Source organism: Ictidomys tridecemlineatus, chromosome 13 (genome assembly GCF_052094955.1).
Source record: "Ictidomys tridecemlineatus isolate mIctTri1 chromosome 13, mIctTri1.hap1, whole genome shotgun sequence".
NCBI classification, from domain to species: Eukaryota; Metazoa; Chordata; class Mammalia; order Rodentia; family Sciuridae; genus Ictidomys; species Ictidomys tridecemlineatus.
This window is the reverse complement of record NC_135489.1, coordinates 25,273,813-25,297,425: the sequence shown is the minus strand read 5'-3', so window position 1 is coordinate 25,297,425 and position 23,613 is coordinate 25,273,813. Positions and strand designations below refer to the sequence as shown.

Below are 23,613 nucleotides of genomic sequence, written 5' to 3'. Positions count from 1 at the left end.
CTCAGATTGCTTAGGTTTTTTTTTTTTTTTTGCAAATAAAAAACTGATGAAACTATGCTGATCTCTGGGCTGCTCAATGCCAAACAGGACAATGTGCTTTAGTTTTCTGAATTCCCCTTTTCATTGTACCCTAAAGCAAGTTTTGTCTAAAATTATTTGAAGGAGCAGCCTGCTAACCGGAAAAACACTCATCTACTTACAACCTGAGCTCTTGTAAAGTACAGACAGATTCTAGCTGATCTAAAAAGTTCCCTGAGTTTTTCAATTATGTTATTACTAGTTATGAGATTATGTCCACTATTTTTCATTGGGGCCTTTGAAAAACAGGATTTGCGCTTTTTTTCTTGTGCTGAGTGTATTTTGACAGTAAACCTGAAGTTCACCTTCTAATTTGTGTACAACTAGATCTTGTCTATTAGAACATTCATTTGGCACAAGCAAGCTATGAAATAAGCTAAAATGCATAACTAGGGCTGTGTGGCGTGTGCGGTGTTTGTTTATATAAAGCAGTACCTACCTGAGAGAGAGAAGGGACAGTGTTTTTTGTGTTAACACTGAATTTAAAAAACAAAAAAGATCCAGTCTTAAGAGCATACATATACGAAGTACATACAACAACAATTTTGTATTCATATTCTTTAGGCAGTGGATACGAAAATGTAATCCCCTTTGTAAAAAGATCATTTTAAACCAAAATCAATTAAAACATTAAAAATCAGTCCCATAAAATGGTCAACAACTCAAATGGCTTTCTTTTTAATGCTAGGATAACCGTCCACCTTTCAATGGCAACAGTACTGTTAACACAGGTAAAAGTAAACAACGTAAAAAGTGAAAGCACACACAGTTGCACACAAATATATATATATAAACTGACCAGAAATCACAGGACATTTAAGCAATGTTTTCTTAAGCAGAACTATTTTTTTAATACTTTAAATAGACTAAAATATTTGGTGTGGGCGGGGGAAGGAAATCAGTATGTCACAATTTCAACTTGAAAACCAGATGTAATAAAGCCTCAGCTCATTGTTCAATTAAAAAAAAAAAAAAAAGGAACCACATCATTTTTCTGACAACCATAGGAGAAAAGCTTACAAAGAACACACTTAAGTCTCCATCGCGGTGCATGGAGGATGCAGCCAGAGGACTAGCAGAGAGGAGCAAGAGGAGTCCACATCCATCGTACTGCAGCATGGTGATGCTGCCTCAGAAAACCTCAGCTCTCAGAGTTCAGCTGGGAAGCACCTAAGGAGTCGGAGGACTTATGATTGGAGAGCAGATGGGTCAGTCTATAACCAGGACACCCAATACTAACACCTGTTATTTACTGATGGTGTTTAATAAAATCAATACACAACATTTACCAAAAATAAAATACCACATTCTGGTTTCTTGAGAGGAGACTACAAGATGTGAGAGAGGTCAGAGCATCAAAGGCCATATATTCCCTCTGAGAGAAATCCACAACCACACGCAAGTTTTTGTTTACTGTGAAAAATTTAAATTTCACATTAAATTTAACCCCCGAAAGAAACATGGTTTGTACTGAATATACACATATTCTCAAGAACTTGGCTGTCTAGTTGTCCCCTCTATATATCACTTTTCACCCAGTTACCATTCCTGGATCACCCTTATCTCATTATTTTGGTGCTTTTAGCTATTATTGGTTATAAATCTCAAGTTCCATTCACAATAATAAGTGCCTACAGAATACATACCTTAGAATTAGAAACATTGACAACCATAGTAGCAACCATAACTAGGTCAGGGAGTAAGGGTTCATCACGGGAACACCTGAGGTAGTCACCTCTTTCTGGGTCTTGCCTAGGTCTAGTACTGAGAGTCCTGCATCCAGGAAACCCCTCAGTCCAGGCACATGAGGGCAGCTGGTCACCCTAAGGACACCTCCCTTAACATCACTAACAAAAAGTTAAGAATTTCTCAAAGTATAAGGCTACTTTTAAGGACATCAGCCCCCCAAATGTTTTTAGCTCACTTGCTAAAATGGCTAGTTCCTCAAACTTACTAAAAGGTTAGAAGTTCAGAATTGCCTTACTTAATGGTGTGAAATATAAACATTTGTGAGTACCCAATTTAGTGAGCAGTTTAATCAAAATTCACCCATGAAAACTGTTTCCAGACAAACCTTCCAAAGGTTCTTCTGGTTTTGTCCAGTTATATAGTATCTGACTGTATGTTTTCTAGATTTTTCAGAGCTAAGTGCATAATCCAGTTCTGTATGCCTTTTCATACTCTTTTTAGGTGAAAACATTTAATGCCAGCTATTGCCCACATTCTTGCTTTACAGATTGAAAAGAAGACTGCCAACTGCAGGGTATTTCCAAAAACCCAGAATTATGTTACTTTTAACTGTGCTCTACCAGAAAATCTGGCCTCGGGCGAAATTGCAAAAAATATACTCAGATATGAACATTTTTATTTTGCCTACAATGCTGTGACTGCAGTTCAAAGACTGCAGAAGTGCTTTCAACTTAATCTCTGCAGTTTTTCTTGTATTACCCTCTTACACAAAATGTTTAGTGTCACAGCATCACTATCACCAATAAAGACACATAAATATTTATGCCTTAAAGTCAGGGTCAAAAAGCAAACATGAAGCCTGAGGTAATGTGGCCTAAAAAAAATGCCCAATCAGAATTCTGCATTTTGCCAAGAAATATTTGATTAAAAATGCATGCATGTTACTTAATTGCTACATATAATTATTTCTCCTGATTTAAAGTAGTCTGTGAGCATATGAGTTATATAAAGCAACAAAATGACTACATTCTTAAGGCAATGACATAAATTTACAAGGAAAGAACCCTATCCTTTCTCCCCAAATTTCTTTTCAGCCTGAACAATCCAATGTGAATAAGAAAGACAAACGGCTATTTTCTGAGGAAAATGAAAATTTCACTGGAAGAAGTAAGACTCTTGTTCCTATAGACAAACGGTAAGAACCAACTTTTTGCTACAACACTGTGAAGGGCAGAATTTAATATAGAACTAGAAATATGGCAAGTAACCTAGTGACTAACATTGTAAAATAGCCAAAAATGTAAAAGCCACAGGGAGAAAGAATTGTCAATTGTGAAATGGAAAATATATAATATTTAAGTATTTTTATAATTCTAAAACTTTACTTTTGTCCTTAAAAATCAATATATTATGAATTTTGTTGTTTAATAACTTATCTTTAATTACAAATAAAAGCAAATCCCCATCCCAAAGAGCAAACTGGGAAGTTTGGAAAAGAATTCTTATTTTTCTGAAAGATAGAATAATGTCCTATTTCTTGAAATTTTATTAAAAAAAAACAAAACAAAACTCAAAGCCCTCCGTGTAGAGTTAATGAATCCTTGTCACCTCTATCATTAGCTGCATTATTTTTCCAAGGAATCTTTACATCTCAATAGTGAAATTTTGGTACTATTCTGGACCTCATGGCAGCAAGCCAACTGATATTGATGTTAATGTGGGTTAATACACCCTGGCCAGGTCCTCTCTGGTCAGGGACAGTCCCAAGAAACATCCAAAAATCCATTTCTGTGAGCACAGCTAAGAAAATAGGCCAGAACTACCTTCAAGCTATCACTAGATACGGAGGGTCTTTACCTTGTGGTGGTAACTTCCAGGCACCTCAGGCAGCAATCTTTTGATTGCTGAGCCATATCCCTAGCCCTATTTTGTATTTTATTTAGACACAGGGTCTCTCACTGAGTTGCTCAGAGCGTTGCTTTGCTGAGGCTGGCTTTGAACTCGCCATCCTCCTGCCTCAGCCTCCGGAGCCACTGGGATTACAGGTGTGCGCCACCATGCCCGGTTCAAGCAGCAATCTAAAGGGGACAGAAAGGAACTAAGTGGGGAGCAACTTAACAAAAAAGTTGATACTAGGTCCGTACATTCCAGAGACTACTGGATGTATAATAACTTGGTGAAGGGGTATATGACAAAGTTTTATTTGACATTAATGAATTCCATTTATTACTGTTGTCAAGCTGCCTAAAAAATGACATGCTAAGCTGCCAAATTAGGACTTTGGCAGGTATGGTGGTATGGACCTGCAATGCCAGCACCTCAGGAGGCTAAGGCAGCAGGATTTCAAGTTCAAAGTCAGCTTCAGCAAGTTAGCAAGACTCTGTGTCAATAAAAGAGCTGGGAACATCTCTCAGTGGTACAGCACTCCGGGGTTCAATCCTCAGTATTGCCTGACTCCCACCTCTAATTATGCTAATGAAAATTACACTGATGGTTCATCCATGGAATGAAAATATCTACAAGCAAGTGAAGAACTTTTTCCTGGGATCTGAGATTTAAACAGTGAATCACTCATCATTGTTAAAATGATCCCAACTGGTAATTTTTCTATGAGTGTATGTGTATTTAAATTTGTATGCTTTACTTCCTACTAAAAAGTGTGAGGCAGTTCTGCTATAATGTAAAGGTAGCTATAATATCCAAGATAGAACACTCCCTACTCAAGAAATTACATGAACACTTGAGAGAAGTTCCTATTATAAAGGCAGTCACAAGACTAGTATAGCTCACATTTCCCAGCTGTTGAGGCTCAAAACTCAGCAATTGTACTCCCAAAAGATAATTTGCCCCTCAATCCCAGCACACAAAAGGTAGTCCAAACGGAATATTCATGGAAAACTTGAATAGGAAGGTAGAGAAGGAACTCAACAGCAGGATTCTAACTCTCTGGAGAACCATACACCATTGTCTTCCTGATCCGTACTAAGTAACAACAATCCAGTGCTCTGAGATAGAAGAAGGCTGGTATGAAAGGGAAATTACTGGCTGCAAGTGGCAGAAAAGTCCATAATCTTAAATATAACTTAAAATAGAATCTGATAATTTGCTACTTGACAGTCACAAAGGCATTTAACTGGACAGAATTTCAGAGTCATTTGTAAGATTAAAGCAGTGTACCAATTTTAGTACTAACATTCTTGGTTTAAAAAAAAAATGAAGACAACATATGAAAGCACCCTCCTTTTCTGGATTACAGTAAAATTCAAAGGAGAGAGACATTCTGATTCTGCAGATAAAATACAAATTGACAGGGGAAAGAACAATCAGCAAGTACCACTTGGATACATGTTGTCAGAGGGTAAGAAAAATAAAATTCAGTTGAGGAATATAAAGGATTTAACAAAGTAAAGCATATGAAGAAAATGGGCAATAATTTGATTGATTTAAACATCAATGCCTTAGATCAGAGTTAAGAGGAAAGATCCCTGGTTGCTTATACCCATGGATTAGTGAGTTATCTAGAGATACTCTGGAGGCTGGGGCTCAGTGGTAGAGTGCTTACCTAGTGTGCAAAAGGCCCTGGGTCTCTCCCCAGCACAGGGGTGGCAGGGGGGGATACTTGGGGAGATGGCTCAGAAGGGGACAAATAGGAATGTTCATCTTTAAACCAAAGACTGTACATAAAGACAAATTTTAAGTACAGTGAAGATTGTCTTGTGTTAAGATCAAAAGGATGCCTAATACAGAATAAATGCTCAAACTATTTAGTAATTTTTTAAAATGATAGATTTTCAAGATCTATAAGGGCAGCTTTTGGAAGAGGTAGAAAATCAACTGGGTATATACTTTTTTTTATTTGATTTCAACCAGCAAGAGACTAGACTGATTGTTTTTCACTTTCAAAGTCTTAGTCTTAACCAAAACTTACAAAAGGTATAAATAAAGTGAAATTACAATAATTTTTAACAAAGGAGAAAATCTGAAGATGTTCAAGGATGGATCAAATAAAATAGCATATGGTTTAAGGTAAAAAATATAACTAGATATTAAATAATTTGCAAATATAGACTCAGAATACAGAGTAAGAGTACATAAATGGAATACTTAGCATTTAAGAAAAATCAGGCAGATTTTTTTCTGGCAAAGTGACAGGTCCTGAGAGCAACTAAGCCCCACACATTAAGCCCAATGGGAGGCCAGAACCATATCCTAGTCATCTTTTTATTATTCAATATCTGTCACAGTGGCTGGATAAACATAGGTATCAATAAGTGTTCACTGACTGAATGTATACTATAATTGGCATGGTTCAGACCTTACCAGGAAAGCTTCTTTAAACAGGATGAAAGAGCACAATTCAGTGGTATTCCAAGACTGGCCCAAATCCAGATTTATTTTCTAACTTGGGTATAAAGACTTTTCAAATTTTATTCTTAAAAAAGCAATCAAACTCTTTTTTGAAATCTCAGACAGAACTCCAATATAAAATAAGCTGCCACTGATTGAACCAAAGTCAGTGGGAACAGCATTAGCCTCTACACCCTAAGCCAGCCTCACAGCGTCTTTGTGGAGCTGCTGGGAAAATCCCAACTCATTTTAGAACTGGGTTAGCAGCATGGCGATCCAGTTCCCAGGGTGTTACAGTGCAATACCACCAGTACCATGGAGAATAAATTCTAAATAATATTGCTGATTAAATAAGGACAATTCAAAAGAGAGGAGACCCTATCATTTGGAATAAAAACTATCTCTATAAAGGAAAAAAAAAAAGGAACAAAAATTAGGCCACAGTAGAAAAAATATAATGCAAAAATCAGTATCTCATTAAAAAGCAAATATGATCATTAAACATTCATACAAAAGAAATCACTGTGCTGAAGTTGAATGCTCAATATGTTCAATACAATAGGTGTCTCCAGAGTTCAGTCCCAGTTCCATGCTGTACAGAAAAAAATCCCACCTGAAATATGGCGATGTGCCCCACTATTGAAATGCCATAGTTGGCACTACTTCATCAATGCAAGATCAACTGCCAGGACCTTCTACCACATTCAAAGCTGTTCTCAGCTTCCAGATCTGTTGCCTAACATTAGTACAAGTCCTCCTGCATGTAAAAACTTCCCAAAAGGGTAGACACTCCACAGACATTACCTCCAGCAGGCCTGACAGTGGTTAATAACTGGGACATTTACTCTAATCACAAGATAGGCCAAAGTAATAATTAGCTGGCAGTTGGAAGTCTGGAAACAAGCAGCAGGTCACTATGTTGGTGAAAAATTGCAAAGAAAGCATTGGTGGATTAAGTGGTAGTGACCTGGTGCAAACAAGACTTTTATAGCAAGATTTGAGAAAGAAGATGTAAGTGAAAATGACACAAAGCAGTCTATCACAAAATAAGGCCACCTTCAACATATTATAAACTGTAGAACCATTCTGATCTTCAAGTTTGGATTTGTGTAGAGGTTTCTGTATAAAGAATTAACACCTAAGAGTGAGTCTCCTTAAGAATGAGCCTTTGCACTTGATGGTGTTCTCTTCACCAGGAGTGCTTATCTCCCTTGATTCTTCACATGGTTTGGTCCTTCTAGGTCAGGTGTTAGCTTGAACATCACTTCCTTAGAGGCCTTCCCGATGTCCTACCTGAAGCATCCCATCTGTTATTCTCTAGCACAGTACCCTGTTTATCTCCTTCACAGACAGGATGATTACAGGTTAGAATAACTGTGTCTCAGCAAAGGCAGGAACTGTAGCTGTCTTGTTCACCTTTACTCAAAGGCTAAGAAAGTTCCTGGCACATAACAGGTGAACAATAAATATTTGTTGAATGAGTAAAAAAATTACTATAGCAAATTTTACATGAACACATACATATACACAAATATATAGGAAAATGGGGGAGTATCCAATAGAAAACAACCAAATGCTGAAAGTATCGAAAACGATACCTGTACATACAGGTGAATATGGTCTCAAAGAACAAGTACCAAAGGTATCTATCTTCAAAAATATGAAAACTTACGAAAAAAGAATCAGGAGTGGTATTTTCCATTTCTATTAAGATGCAAACAAGAAGAAATGTTTACATTGCAATGAGTCAACATTAGACATAATAATAACTTGCTGCAGAATGGACTCCCAACAGAGCTGCTGGAATCTCCTCTCACTGTAGAGCATAAAATATGGTCAACCACATACCCAGGATTAGATAAGATCAGCTCAGACTGCAGGTAATTATAAGCTAAAAAACTTGCTAAACAATTTCTCCCCCAATTTTAAAAATTCTGAATTCGTAATTATGTAAAATAACATTCAATTTATAAATTGAATACAACATACTTTAAAAACAGATGGCCCTTAACTGCTGATCATACCTCAGCATCACTTTTCTAGGTATTTTGCAGAAGCAATTACATTTACAAAAGGTCCGTTTCATAATACAATCTGGTAAGTAAGTCAAATGAAGCTACTTAAATCAAAGAGCAGAAGGCCTGCTGCTGAAATATTTTAAAATACCTTTTAAAAAATGGTATTTATATTTATAGATTGGCTTTAAAAAGGATAAATATACTGAAGTAATTCTAGCATATCCCTGAAAACAATTATACTGCCACTTGTGCATTCGTTATGAGAATACGGAAGGTTAAATCAATACACTGATAGGTTACACAAGTCAATTATTATCTGTTGAAATCTGGTTCTAAGACAAGGGAACTTACTTACTCTGCATGAACTTTTACTGCAACCAGAATTAACTGGTGCCAGCAGTGTCAGCACAATTGGCAATGATGTCACGCTGCACTGTTTTGGTATCAGAACAAAAGTGGGATGAAGAAAAGAGGCTTGGAAAGGTTTTCAGTATGGTTTCCTTATAATGAGATTTAGCAGAAAATAAACAAACATAAAAAGAATGACTGTTAAACCCCACTGAACACATTAAAATCATGGATTTCAAAAGTTAATCCACTTTTCTTCCCCCAAGAGTTTATTTTTGGTAAAAGGCAGAAAAATTAGTTTTTCCACAAGGAAAATCTGCTTCTAGATGATAATTTGAAAATCTTGATATATATTATATATTAAAAAAGACACAAAAATAACGGAGAAGTGGGAATAACAGATTAGGTACTGTAACTTTATAAAGGCTTGCCTAGATCATGAAGCAGCACACACACACCTCATTTATGCAAACTAAAATGTATATAAACGGCACAATACTGCGATACTGGGTCATGATACATTACCTGTACACATAACTACTACTGTTATTAATAAACCTTTGGGACACTCAGTCTTATGCCCAACAAGATATCATTAAGTCTTTAAATCTTCTTTTCCCCCTTAATGGGAAGACACTTCTAGACACTAATTTTCCCATCTAATATTCAAATATAGGAAACAGATTTCCACAAGGTGCTTTAACTGATGAGACCTCAAGTGCTGTTTTCTCTCTGGAATTTTTGGATAGCAAACAGTCCATCGGGACCATACACAAATACTATGACAGAAGAGTTGTTACATTAAGTCTTTTGATGGGACTCAGTTGGTGATGAGCTTTATGACATGCTTGAGCAACGCACTGAAGGGGATCCCATCTGAGTTAATACTTTGTCCAACCACTGTAGAGGTCCATTCAGATGAAGTTCAATCCAGCAAGGAGTACTTGTTACCGTCTGTCTTCTGTTTGAAAGAATACAAGAAAATAATCATGAAATTAAGAGAACAACATGGCTATATTTAGGAATCTGCATGAAGAATTCAGAGAAATTTAAATGCTGTATTAGCCAGGTATGGTGGTACACACTTATAGTCCCAGAAAGCAGAAGTGGGTGTGGTCTCTTAAACCCAGGACTCAAGACCAACCTGGGCAACATAAGGAGACCCTGTCCCCACCCATGACATGCCCATGCCCCCCCCCCAAAAAAAACCAAAAGTAACCCTCTATATACTAAAATCTAACTCCTTTTTTGGATGATTTTGAATATGATTATTATTTGGAAAAATGGATGATTTTCAAAGTATTGCAATGATTTTTTTTCTTTTTGAGAGATTTTTAAAAAATATTCTTTTCTGAAATTAAAATTAGTATGTTGTTTGCAGGCACCTGGATGAAGCTGGAGAATATCATGCTAAGCAAAATAAGCCAATCTCCCAAATCCAAAGGCCAAATGTTTTCTCCGATATGTGGATGCTAATTCACAATAAGGGGAGGGTAGAGGAAAACAGAGGTACTTTGAATTGGGCAGAGGGGAGTGAAGGGAGGGGAGGAAGTGTGGGGTAATAAAGGATAGTAGAATGAATCAGACATTACTACCTTATTTACATAAATGATGACACAACTGATGTGATTCTACATCATGTACAATCAGAAAAATGAAAAATTATACTCCATGTTAGAACAACAAAAAATTTAGCATAGTGACTTCCTAAGAGGAGAGATATGAACTAGGAAAGACTTCCCCAAACTGAGAAATGTGGATACCTTACACATTAAATCAATCAGACTAGTAGACACTCAAATATTGAATGGAATTTAAATGAAACAGGGTTCAAATTTAAAATATATCAAAACAAAACAGATTTCCCTCCTTTTGGTATCAGGGATTGAACCCAGGGTGCTTACTCACTGAGCCACATCCCCAGCCTTTTTTATTTTGAGATAGGGTCTTACTAAGTTGCTGAGGCTGGCTTTGAATTCTCAATCCTCCTGCCTCATTTCAAGTCACTGGGATTATAGGCATGAACCACCACGCCCAGTATCAAAATAGAATTTTGACCGAAACAAAATTCTCACCACAGAAGACTAAGTTCAACTTTCTCTGAAAGAGCCAGTGAACAACATCCCTTTGGCAACATCACTGAGGCTTTTGCTTAAACACCACCTCTAGTACTTCAACAAAAAGGGCAACTCCCTGGGAATCACAAATCATTCAATGACATCCTTTCTCTTCTAAAGAACTCATTTTATTTCTTTCTTATTCACTATATAGAATAAGTCAATAAATCTACTTTTGCTTTTTTAACATAATGGCCCTTTAAACATGACACAAGTCCATTATCAACTCTTCATCTCCAAACTTTAAAATGATTTGGTATTCTCATTCTGGTACATATGCTGGTGGGAAAAGTATACAAACTAGGCCTTTAAGCTTTCCAAAGTGGAATTTGAAAAAATTTTTAAATGTTTACATTTTAATGAGTTCATTCATAGAAAGGAAAGACGAAGGCAGTGCTTCTAGGCACCAGAGTAAACACACTGTCAATCTGTCATTCTGAAAAAGAAATATGCCTAACATTGTTGAAAACTATTTCCAAGGATGTGACTTTCTGTAGCAGATGGCATCAGTGCCCCACTCTACCTTCAGATTTTTAGTGTGCTCTAGCCAATTTCCAACTGTAGGTTTATGAATTTCTATGCCTGAGAACTTCCATGCTATGCCTGTAGTGCCAGGAAACTGGCATCAGCTGACATAGGTAACTAATGAGAACTACTTATTCAATGGTCTCAACTAATTTTTCCAGTTTTATTTTTCTCTACTCTCTATAAACTCCACACCAAATTGCTACTCTGTTGTCAGGATTACAGTTTTCCACACCACCCATCCCCAACTACTGAAATCTTATGCACCTTTATCTCTACCAGAAAGCCTTCTATAAGCCCCACAATTCTCCTTTTATGAACTGAAACAATCCTTCAGGTATACCTCTTTTATAATATTTAACTCTCTGCATTATGTTAAAATGCATGTCGCATATTTTAATCATATCTTCTCTATAATGCCAGCATACTAATTTGCAACAGTTTTTGATCTAGAAACCCTCAACTTTCACTGTTTTGCAAAAAGATCTCATGACTCCACACCTCAATGAAAATAGATATAAATGAAGATCCAAAATAATGGAATAAAAAATAATTACATTATAGAAATGTAGGAAACAAATATGTATTTCTTACCGATATTCTGCTCCCCATCCTTTCACAAAACTCATTCTTATGGTGCACATTCTAGTTAATTGGTACACGGCTTCAAAACCCTGATTAACAGACTGAGCCAGAAGAGCAGCAAATTCCTGGTTGTTGAAGATCTTCAGGTTACAGCCTAGGATTGAGAAAAAGTATAACTGTAAAAACTGTATTGTTTTTAGAAAATAATTTTAAAAGGACAATAAGCATGCAAAGCATCACCTGATTCCTAAAATTATTAGCAACTACAAAAACTAAGCAAGTTGATGTGACAGGTTTATTTACATTGTTGAGTCCATACCTGGTGGAATTTTACACACTGTTGCAGGGTGCCAGCCGTATCTCTGATTACAATTGGGGCTCTGCACAAAGATTGCACTATCACTTAGGCACTCAGCAAAAACTTCCCCACCTATGTAATATAAGCGCACTCCTCTTCCTAAAACAAAATACATATGGGGTTAGTCTTACAACACTTAACTATTTCAGTGTGACTTTGGGAGAGTCTTCTTGGAAAAATTCTGAAATGACATAAGGTATTGCATGACTTTTTTTTTTCACAGCCATGTTTTTCTGAATTCTAACTTTGAAATATACCACTGTATATTTTTTAAGTATTTTTTAACAATGTTTTTAAATATGTATTTATAAAAAAATACATAAACTATGTAAAAAAAAGTACAAGGATAATTCAATAGTTTCATACAAATTATGCATTACTTTGAAATCAGTAAAAGTAACTGAGTTAACTTCAAAGGAATTAACATACTTGGACAAATATTTCTTTATTAGTAGTAGTATTTCCTTATAGATCCCACTAAGGTTTTAAAAAAAAGATTTTAAAAAATTCAAAGTTAAACATATATATATTATGGTGGCAACCAAATCTCTAAATATATAATTAGGTAAGAAAAATTATATTGGCTATTTTAATAATTCTTTCTGAATCTGACCAAAGACACAGCTGCTACTGAGAGATTTTGTCAGATATAATTAAGGCAGAAATCAACTGACTTTAAGAAATGGAGATTATCTTTGTTATACAGCAAGAAAACTAATAAGATAACCAACAAACCAGATTTAACAGACAAATGCAAAAATTAGTATTTTTTCCATTAAGAGACTATTCTATTATTACTAAGATTACGGAATATTTGTGAAGTAGTCAATCATGTTTTCAGGAAACATTAAATCTCCAAAGTGGATTTTTCAGGCTATATTCTCCGATATATATGCATTCTCTGGTCATATGATAAGTTAGAAATCAAAAGTAAAAAGATGATCTGAAATTGAAGCAAAAATTTTATCTGGAGAAAAGAAAAGGGTAGATGCAAATAAAAGTATAGGTGGGAACTAAGGGCTCCTCTCACTTGCAATGACATCTGGATACTTTAACAAGAATATCCAAATTTATATGTCAAGCAAGATTTGCCATGTTAAGTCAAGTAACAGAACCCCTAGGCACTACCATTTTACAGTTATCAATCACTATGGTAAATCAGCATTATTTCTTTAAGGATGTGATTTAATTCAAACAAAACAAAAATAAACTGCCTTTTGTCAAAAGAAGCTACCTTAAGGTAATAAGAATACTTCTCAATTATTAGTGGCTTTCAATTTTTTTGACCTTATTATTAAAAAAAAAAAAAATACTCGGGCTGGGGATGTGGCTCAAGCAGTAGTGCGCTCGCCTAGTATGCGTGCGGCCCGGGTTCGATCCTCAGCACCACATACCAACAAAGATGTTGTGTCCGCCGAGAACTAAAAAATAAATATTAAAAATTCTCTCTCTCTCTCTCTCCTCTCTCACTCTCTTTAAAAAAAAAAAAAAAAATACTGAGGACCCCAAAGGGTTTTTTTTGTACGTGTGGATTATATTTGTAGAAACTTATCACATTTTATGTTAAAATAAGATTTTTTTAAGTACTCATTTAAAAATCAATCCTATAACTTATTAATGTAAATAATAAGTATATAAAAAAGAACTATATTTCCAAATCCGCAAAACAAATATGAAGAGCAGCAATGTTTCACAGTTTTGCAAATTTCTTTAATGTTTGACTTAACAGAAAACATGAATTCTCATAACATATCTTATATCTTGCAAAACTTTATACTTTGAAGCCTCTGGGATAATTCAGTGTACATTTCTGAGAGGATGAGAGTGAAAAATGGCAAGTAACATCTCGGCACCATTATGAAACACTTGTTACCTCACAAACTTACTGAAAGAGTGTCTGGTACTGCTAGACCCCCAGACCACATTTTAAGACACTCTGAATAATATTTTGAACCATATTAAATGTCAGTTCTTGTCTTAGAGATCTAGCCTCAGATTAACAGTGAGAAAGATCTGGTTTGATATATGAAGTCATAGAAGGAGCAAAAACAAAAACAAGATATCAACAATGAAAACCCAGGAGATATAAATTGGAGGGAAAAAATCATGATTTATAAAAACCAGAACCCAAAAATCTGAACATAACAATTTCAGGACTGGCGAAGATTCAGAAAGTTACAATTATTTTTAACACATGTTTAATGAAGGACTTCCTCGTATCAAGGTTGCCAAATAAAGAGAAAGTCAAAGCAGAGTTTGTAGAATGAAGACTCAACCAAGACTAATAGAAGTGAGGCATACGAACTTAAAGAGTGGAGAGAAGGATGGCATTTTCACACTCAGGTTCTTGATGTTGTAACCACATAAGGTCCATATGAACATACAGCACTGTTTTTTTCACACAAGGAAAATAAAACATACCTATATGCCTTCTCGTCATTTCTACTGTAGCATTTCGGTTAACATTAGAGAGCAAACCTAAGCAGAACCTCTCTGAATTCGATGGGTCTGTAAAGCCATCTACAGTGAGCGAGGGCTGTGATGCATGGAAAGTCTCTCCAACCCTCTGGTTTAATTCATAATATGCTATTGAACACCAAAACGCAGGTTCTGAGTAAGTAACTGGCTGCAAATCTGGGGAAAAAAAGAGATAAGTAAAAGGTAGAAATGTTGTACCAACAATTCAAACACAAACTTCATCACCATCTTCATATGCTCTATGCCAACATCAACTCTATGCCAGTTCACAAGAGGTAGAGTGCTATCTCTATTGGTTTCCATACCAGATTTTCCATTTTTCAAATTTCCCTATCTCATGAGGTCACTTATGTTAGATTATTTATTAGTAGTTTTAGCCTATTTCCTGTTCACACATAAAACAACCACAGTCAAAAGTAAGTCAACTCACCATACTTGGTGCATTTCTGATAATGCACAATGAAGGTAATTTTTGGTAGACTAAGTAGAATAAAGCTGGTGCAACATTAATGAATCAAGGGCCACAAGAAAATGTGTCATAACAAAAGGATACAAAGTATGACATTTTTAGACATTTGTCTATTTTCACACAAGGTTCTTGACAAGTTATCTTTGTTACAATAGAAAACTCATGCAGCACTTATAAGAATAAGAAAGTAATAAAACAGCATTCAGGTGGAAACAGAATATGCCTGCAAGAGACCACTTTTCACAAGAAAATAAGGATCACATGTACTTCTGTAATTTTGACTAAAACATATCACAAGAAATACTATGAAAAAAAATGACAATTTTCTAGAATAAATTCCAAATATGTAGCAGCTGAAGAGGAACTGTCAAGTGGCAAGGCAAAGTGGAGGCCAAAAATAAAGACATGTATACACACTCTCACTCATATATACCCTTCCATATGTTTTATGTACTCATCACACACACTCTTATATTAGTTGCTGCTACAAGATATATCATAAACATATCCATAGAAATATATCCATAATAGGCTAAAAATTTTTCCATAAAGAACATTTCCATGAATAAAAGAATATTTGATATATTCTTAAAAATTTTCAATAATATTGAGACCCATTATCAATTTTTTAAAGCAGTCTTTAAAACCATTTGCCAAATTATTTTATTCATTGGTATTCTTATACATGAAAAATAATTTTCAGAGTGAACTTTTCTTAAGTGATAAAACAGAGGGGGAAAGAAGTGGTAACTTACCCAGGCTATGATTAACAGGGGAGAGAGTAGTAGGAGACAGTTCTGCTGGAGAGCCTAAAACAAAAGGAATCAACTTAAAAATAGATATTTAAGTGTTCCTAGAACTGTTGATTCTGATCAAGTACAAAAACCCTAGTTGTATCTGGCTGTAATTATCACCAATAATACACAGATAATTAAATCCCCAGAATTCAAAATATATTAACGACTTTATTTTAGTTTAATTTGGGAGCTTCAATATATAAAAGACACAAAATCATATAAACACTATTGGCTTATTATGTGGTTTCCCCTTCCAGAAGAATCCACTATTAACAATTTGTGTACTTTGCAAAAATAGTCTGAGAGTCATAAGTAAATTTATTTTTCTTCTGTGCCTCCTCTTTTCATACACAAATAGCTCAGTTCTGAACTTCTAGACTACTCTCAGAAACTTCATATTAGTGTTTCCTTGTCATTTACTTGTCTATTTACCTATGCATCAGCACTATAAAATTACATCATGATCCTATATTTAGAGATATTCAGGCCACTCTTGATTTTTCAAACATTTAGTGTACTTCCAATCACATCTGAAGTATACTCTGGTTTAAACATTTTTGTCTTTGATAATATTTTGTAAAATTATCATTTACAGAATTTATACCAAATTACATTTCCAGTAAAAATACAAATGGTGAGGAGATATTATGATGATACTGTTGATACATGAAAACATAGTTTTTAATTACAATTTTAATTCACATAATTCTTATTAACACTGAGGAGTGTTATGTTTATTTATATTGTATTTCCTTTCTGTGAACAGTCTTTTTTCTTAGCTCATTTTTCTGTATATATTGGTCATTTTTCTTACTTATTATACAGGCTCTTCAAGTATTAGAGATATTAGTCTCTTCATGGTAAGGTTTGCAAATATTTGGTCACCTGTTTCATGACTCAATTCTAATTTTGAGCATGCAGCATTAAAAAAGTCCTTTTACATATGATTTGCCAATCATTTGGGTGTTTGTCTTACTTTTGACTTTAAGGTACTGCTTTTAGTGTTTTCCTACTAAGCATGATACAAGACTTGATGCTAAGAAAGATAATTACTCAGGATTTTGGTATCAATAGCCTCAAGCAATACAAGTGTAGACTGCCATATCTGTAAGGTTTTGTAATCATTATTTTGACAATCTACAAGTTTTGTCTTTTTCTATGCTCTGCAACAGTTTAAAAATTGTGTTATAAAATCACATTCTTTAAAAGTTTGGTAAATTCCCTCATGAAACTGTTTGCAGTTAACAATTTTCTGGAAATTACTCTGAGACATTTCTCTATTTCTCCCATGGACGTTGATTTAAGATAGCTGTTTCTTGGAATTAGTTTTGTTAAATTACATTTTCTGAGGAAATTATCTGATTCTTTGTGTTTTAACAAGTTAGATCTAATCAAAAAGAGGGCACAAATACACAAAATAAGAAAAAAGAATGAACAAACTCTAGATAAGAAAAAAAAAATCACTGAAATGACATTACTCAATTTCATGTGACTTTTAAAACATCTTTTGAAAATGCTAAATAATGCTATTATGATTATAAATATAGAATCAATTTCGTTTATGATCATCATTTTCTATATGAAGAACATGAGATCTCCTAAGCTTAAAATGCATGTGGGAGATGGTAGCTTCATGCAGTCCACTCCACCACACACCACCATAACCACAACACAAAGGGCAGGCCACAAAGGAGAAATGGCAGCCCCCAAATAAAGAGACACATCAGAAGAACAGATGATGACAGTATTTTAGAACCCAGAATAGCCTTCCTCCATAAGTTACATTCTTTATTATTCCTCAGCCTGAAAAATCTGCTGGCAAGTCACAACAGATACAACTAAGAAAGATCAAAATATATTTAGAACAATGAACTAAAATTCAGTGCTATTTCCTGAAGCAGACATAAAATAAACAAACTATCAGAAATGGAGGAAATTGCCCATTATTCATATTTCTTAACTGTTTACTCTTCTATTAAATACTTATTTGAAATGACCAGTAGTGTCACAGTTCATTAATTTGGACTAATTAAGAGTTTAGTCAGATTCTTTACAGAACTAGGAAAAGTGGTCCTAAAATTCAGATAGAAAAATAAAAGGCCTAGAATAGCCAAAGCAGTATTGAGCAAGCAGAGCAGTACTGGAGGCATTACAATACCTGATCTCAAATGATTCTACAGAGCTACAGTAACAGAGACAGCATGATGTTGACCACAAAACAGAAAGGAAGACCAATGGAATAGAAGACAGAGACAAACCCACACCGATACAGTTATCTGATATTTGACAAAGATACCAAAAACATACACCGGAGAAAAGAGAGCCTTTCAGCAAAAAGTGCTGGAAAAACTGGATATACATACGTAGAAGAATAAAACTAGATCCCAACTTTCACCCAGCACAAAAGTCAACTCAAATCAAAGAACTAAAAATTTGTAACTGCTGGAAGAAAACATAGGCTCAACAGTAACGGCAGTTTCCTCTGTTCTAATAGTTCCTTCCATTTCTAATAGTTAGGGAACCTCTTTAAGACCTCTAAAGCTCAAGAAATAAAACTAAGGCTCAATAAGTGGGACAACACCAAATTAAAAAGCTTTTGCACAGCAAAGGCTTTAAGAGTATGAAGAGAGCACATAGAACGAGAAGAAATTTTTGACAGCTAAACGAAGAATTTTTGACAGATGACTCCTCTAACAGGGAATCAACATCCAGAATATATCAAGAATTCAAAAAACACCAGAGCAGCAAATAATCCAATCAATAAACAGGCAAAAGAACTACACACATTTCTCAAAGGACTAAATACAAATGGCCAACAAATAAATGAAAAAATGTTCAATATTCCTAACAATCAGGGAAATACAAATCAAAACTAGACTGAGATTTCATCTCATTCCAGTTAGAATAGCCATCATCAAGAATACAATTAATAATAAATGCTGGTGAGGATGTGAGGAAAAGGTACATTCATACATTGTTGGTAAGACTGCAAATTTATACAACCACTTTGGAAAGCAGTATGAAGAGTCCTCAAAAGACCAGAACTGCCACCATCTGTCCCACTCCTTAATATTTACCCAAAAGAACTAAAATCAGCATACCATAGTGATACAACCACATCAATGTTTATAGCAGTGCAATACAGCAGACAAATTATGAAACCAGCCCACCAACAGATGAATGGATAAGAAAATATGGTACATGTACACAGTGCAATTTAACACAGCCATGAAGAAGAATGAAATTATGGCATTTTCTGGTAAATGGATGGAACTGGAGAACATCATACTAAATAAAATAGGCCAGACTCAGAAAGTCAGAGACTGAATTTTTTCTCTCATACGCAGAATTTAGATGGGGAAAAAAAAAAAAAACACCACAAGGGGGGTAAGGGTCCCATGAAAATAGAAGGTAATTAGTGGAATAGAGAAAATAATTGAGGTGAAGGAAGGAGTGATGGGAAATAAAGGGAAGAAGTGTGCAATGAAATTCACCAAATTATGCTATACACATAAACGAATATGCTACAGTGATTCCACTTTATGTGTATCTATAAAGCACCAATTAAAAATAATAAACAGAAGGAAGACCAGCAAAGGAAGGTGAACAGGAGGAGGGAAGAGAAGAAGGAAAGAGAAAGCACTAGGGATTTAAATGAAGCAAATCATATTCCATGTGTGTATGAACTGTCAAAATGAACCCACTATTATATATGTAACTACGACGCACTATCATAAAAGAGTTCAGTCAGATGTGACAAGTTAGTTTCACATATTTTATAAAAAGAATCGCTCATTATAAAATTTTAAATTGATTAGCTAACAGAAGCTATCAGAAAAACTTAAAGACAAATAATCAATAATTAGCCTATGGATTATTCATACATACATGTTGCTACTTAATTCTGGCCTACCAACAGACTTTCTAGGTATGCAAGTACTATGTAGTCAATTTTAGCCAGTTTGAATCAGCAATGCCTATGATTTGCAGCTAAAACATCTAGCAAAATCCTTGTATATGCTTTGGATAGAAGTTCACATATATTTTGAAGGATACATTTTTCAGAGAGAAATGTTAAAGATATTACTATAAGTAAGTGCCCAAAGAGGTAGTCCTCATGTGACTTACCCCCTAAATTTTTTCTTCTGTCTCCCCAGTCACAGTGCAGGATCTTTCATGGTCATCTTCACCTTCAAGCAAACTTAGCACCGATGCTGCCTCAGTGACATAAGCCCCCCTCCCCCCTCCCGCCGCCACCACTACTAAGGCCTTTGCATGTAAGGTCATGTATGTAGTATGCTTGCATACAAGTTCATATATATTTGTAGGGCACATTTTCAAAGAGGGAATGTTAGATAGTTTCTTTAGTGCTAAAGTAATCTCTTGGTGTTTAGTTTCCCCAAGAATCTCCGAGCTAGTGTTTCATTGCACTGTCACTCCATATTGACATCTACCAATTTAACAAGTTTCAAGGAGGAACTCTTAACAAAAAATTTTGCGGAGACACTAGGGATTTAACCTAGGGGTGCTTTACCATTGAGCTACACCCCCAGTCCTTTTATTTTTTATTTTGAGATAGAGTGTTGCTAAGTTGCTTATGGCCTCCCGAAGTTGCTGAGTGAGGCTAGCTAGCCTTCTGAGTTGCAGGAATTGCAGGAATGTTCCACCAAACCCAGCATGTATCAATTTCTGATTTTTGGTTTTTGATGTAAATATCACACATTCTTTTTTGCCCATTTTTCTATTAACTACTATATTTTCCCTCTTGATTTGCAAATTTTTAAAATTTAGAATCAGTTCATAGAACTGCCTTTATAAATGTTTCCCCCAATCTTTGGATCTGGTTTGGTGGTTTTGTTGTTGTTGTTGTGCTGGGGATTGAACCCAGGGCCTTGTGCATGTGAGGTAAGCACTCTACCAACTGAGCTATTTCCCCAGCCTTGAATTGGTGTTTCTTTCAAAGTAATATTGCTTTTTTTTTTCTTACTCTCAAAAACAAAAAGAAAACACACACACATAAACATGAAACAAAAATACCCATTTTTTTTTTTTTTTTAAACTAGGGACCGAAAGCAGGGGAGCTTTATCACTGAGCTACATTTCTAGACTTTTTTTTAAGACAGGGTCTTGCTAAGTTGAGTCTAGTCTCAAACTTACAATTCTGCTTCAACCTTCAGAGTTGCTGGGATTACAAGCGTGCGCCACCACACCTGTCAATACTTTATTTTTTACAGTAATTTGAGATTCACAGCAAAACTGAGTGGAAAATACAAAAAGATCCTATATACCCCTACAACCACCATTCCCACAATCTTTCTACCAATATTCTCACACAGTGGTACATTTATTACAATCAATGATCCTACACTGAAACATCATTACCATCAAGGTTCCCAGTTTTCATTAGGGTTCAATCTTTGTGTTACTCTGTCTATGGGTTTTGATATGTATCTACCATCTGTAGTATCACATGAAATAGCTTCACTTTACTAAGAATGTCTTATATTTCATATATTTAATACTTCCTTCTCTGTAACTCCTGACCTTTTAACTGCCTCCAAAGTTTTGCCTTTCCCAGAACATCATATAGTTGGAATCATATACTATGTAGCCTTTGAGACTGACCATTCTCACGTAAATATGCATTTAATGTTCCTCCATGTCTTTTCATGACTTGATAGCTCCTTTCTTTTTCACTGAATAATACCACTTATCTGGATGTGCCACAGATGGTTTACCCATTCATTTATTAAGAACACCTTGGTTGCAAATTATGAATAAAGCTGCCATAAAGATCCATGTTCAGATTTTTGTGTGTTCAATTCACATGGGCAAATACCAAGAAGCAAAACTGCAAGATTATATATTAAGAATATGGTTAGTTTTGTAAGAAATTGCCATGCTGTCTTCCAAAGTGGCAATATATCAAGTCAGGACATAGGCAGATGCAAAATGGGGCCTGCTAAAAGGGAAACCAACTAAAACTTTAATGGCCCTCATGGGTAATTGGAATTAAGAAGGCCAAAGAACAAAGCCAGTTCAATTCATCAACTTGTTCTAATGTGTCATTAGCTGAGTACATGCAGCAAAGAGAAATCCTGGGCAAGGCCAGAAAGCAAAAAGATAATCCTGTAGTCTTGCCATTCTCTTATCCAAAAGCCCTGCCAAGGAAGGGCACTAACCTTCTCTGAAACCTGAGATAATCTGCTAATAACTGAAGCACCAAATCATCACCCATCCAACTCAACTTCTAATTAGAGGGGAGGGATCAGCTTCTCAACTTAGCAACTAGAAAGAGAAAGGGATGGAAGTGAAAACATGTACCTATAATACTCCAGTATTATTTTATATAAAACACCAATTATCCAATTAAAAATCATGAAACATTCAAAGTAGGAAAATCTGATCCATAGTCAAAAGATGCATCAGATAAATGAGCAGATCTATATATTAATCAGACACTGGAATTATCAAATAAAGACCAAAGTGGAAACTGCAAAACTGGAAGAGTATATGAAATGAAGACTTAATTGGCTAAGTAGGCAAAATATTGGACCCAGGTGTATATGATCATTTGTTTGTCATATGACCACTAGATAAAGAAGCCAAACCAAATCAATGAAGAAAGGTTAGAATGAAGAGCAGGAATAAAAAGCAAAAAAGGTAAATATAAAATATTACTTATTTTCATTTAAAAATGTTTTAAGGCAACAGTAACATTGTATTTTGTGGTTTAAATATATTTATTAGGTAAAATATATGTCATAGCACAAACAATGGGAGTGATGAATAGAATTAGTGTTATAAAGTTCTTATATTTTACATGAAGCTGTAAAACCTTACAAGTAAAGTAACCTTCTAGGTCAAAGGCGTTAAACAGAATGTAATCACTAGAATACCTATAGAGAAAATAATACTAAGTGCTGGACAGGTATACCGGTACACGCCTGTAACCCAGGCAATTTAGGAGGCCAAGGGAGGAGGACTGCAAGTTCAAAACCAGCCTCAGCAACTGAGCAAAGCCCTAAACAACTTGAGGAGACCCTATCTCAAAAAAATAAAAAAAGCTAGGGATGTGGCTCAATGGTAAAGTGCCCCTGGGTTAAATCCCCAGTACCAAAGAAAAAAGAATGCTGAGGTGCTGTTGCTAAAAAGCTGAAAGAGAATTAATAGAATGGAATAAATATATTGTATTAGTCTATAAAATGAGAAAACAGGAACAGAGCAACAAGAACTATATAAGACAAAGTTAAAAAAAAAAAGTAAAATAGTGTCATAAATTCCCATCATAACCATAATCACTTTAAATATAAATGGCTTAATTTTCCCAATTTAAAGACATAGATTCTTGGGTTGACTAAGGGACAAAATGATAACCACAATAAACCATCATATATATAAAGATGTAGGTAGACTGAAAGTAAAAGGATAAAAAATATACCATGCAACCCCTAAGAAAAAAGATATAGTGATGCTAATGAGGCAGATTTTATAATTTGTTTCAATTAATCAGGAAGATATAGTAACTCTAAATGTGTATCACCCAATTACAGATATTAAAAATACATGAAGCAAAATAGAAATATAGGAAGCAAAACCTGACAGGACCAAGGTTTGAAACAACAAATAGAAAATTAGAGTTGAAGTACACTCCTTTTCACGACTGACAGAAGAAGTTAAATCAGAAAGCATTAAGAGGATTTAACCCAGGCATGGTGACAAACACCTGTAATTCCAGCGGCTTGGGAGGCGGAGGATTCTGAGTTCAAAGCAGCCTCAGCAAAAGAGAGGCTCTAAGTAACTC

At 35.1% G+C, this 23,613-nt stretch overlaps 1 protein-coding gene across 4 annotated transcripts in view; it reads right to left on the bottom strand.

The window, feature by feature from the left end:
* Nucleotides 1–740: 740 nt before the first annotated feature.
* Nucleotides 741–23,613, bottom strand: part of Smad2 (SMAD family member 2) — an 86,149-nt gene continuing 63,276 nt past the window's right edge. For 2 of the 4 annotated variants that reach the window (XM_021725027.3, XM_021725029.3), the window contains 5 exons: nt 15,768–15,821; nt 14,487–14,699; nt 12,027–12,164; nt 11,717–11,861; nt 741–9,441 (listed from right to left, as the gene is read on the bottom strand). In XM_021725027.3, coding sequence (XP_021580702.1) covers nt 9,318–9,441; nt 11,717–11,861; nt 12,027–12,164; nt 14,487–14,699; nt 15,768–15,821 — 674 coding nt within the window. In that variant the 3' untranslated portion in view covers nt 741–9,317. The remainder of the gene's footprint in view (nt 9,442–11,716; nt 11,862–12,026; nt 12,165–14,486; nt 14,700–15,767; nt 15,822–23,613) is intronic. The other 2 variants (XM_078030067.1, XM_078030068.1) reach the window with 1 other exon arrangement.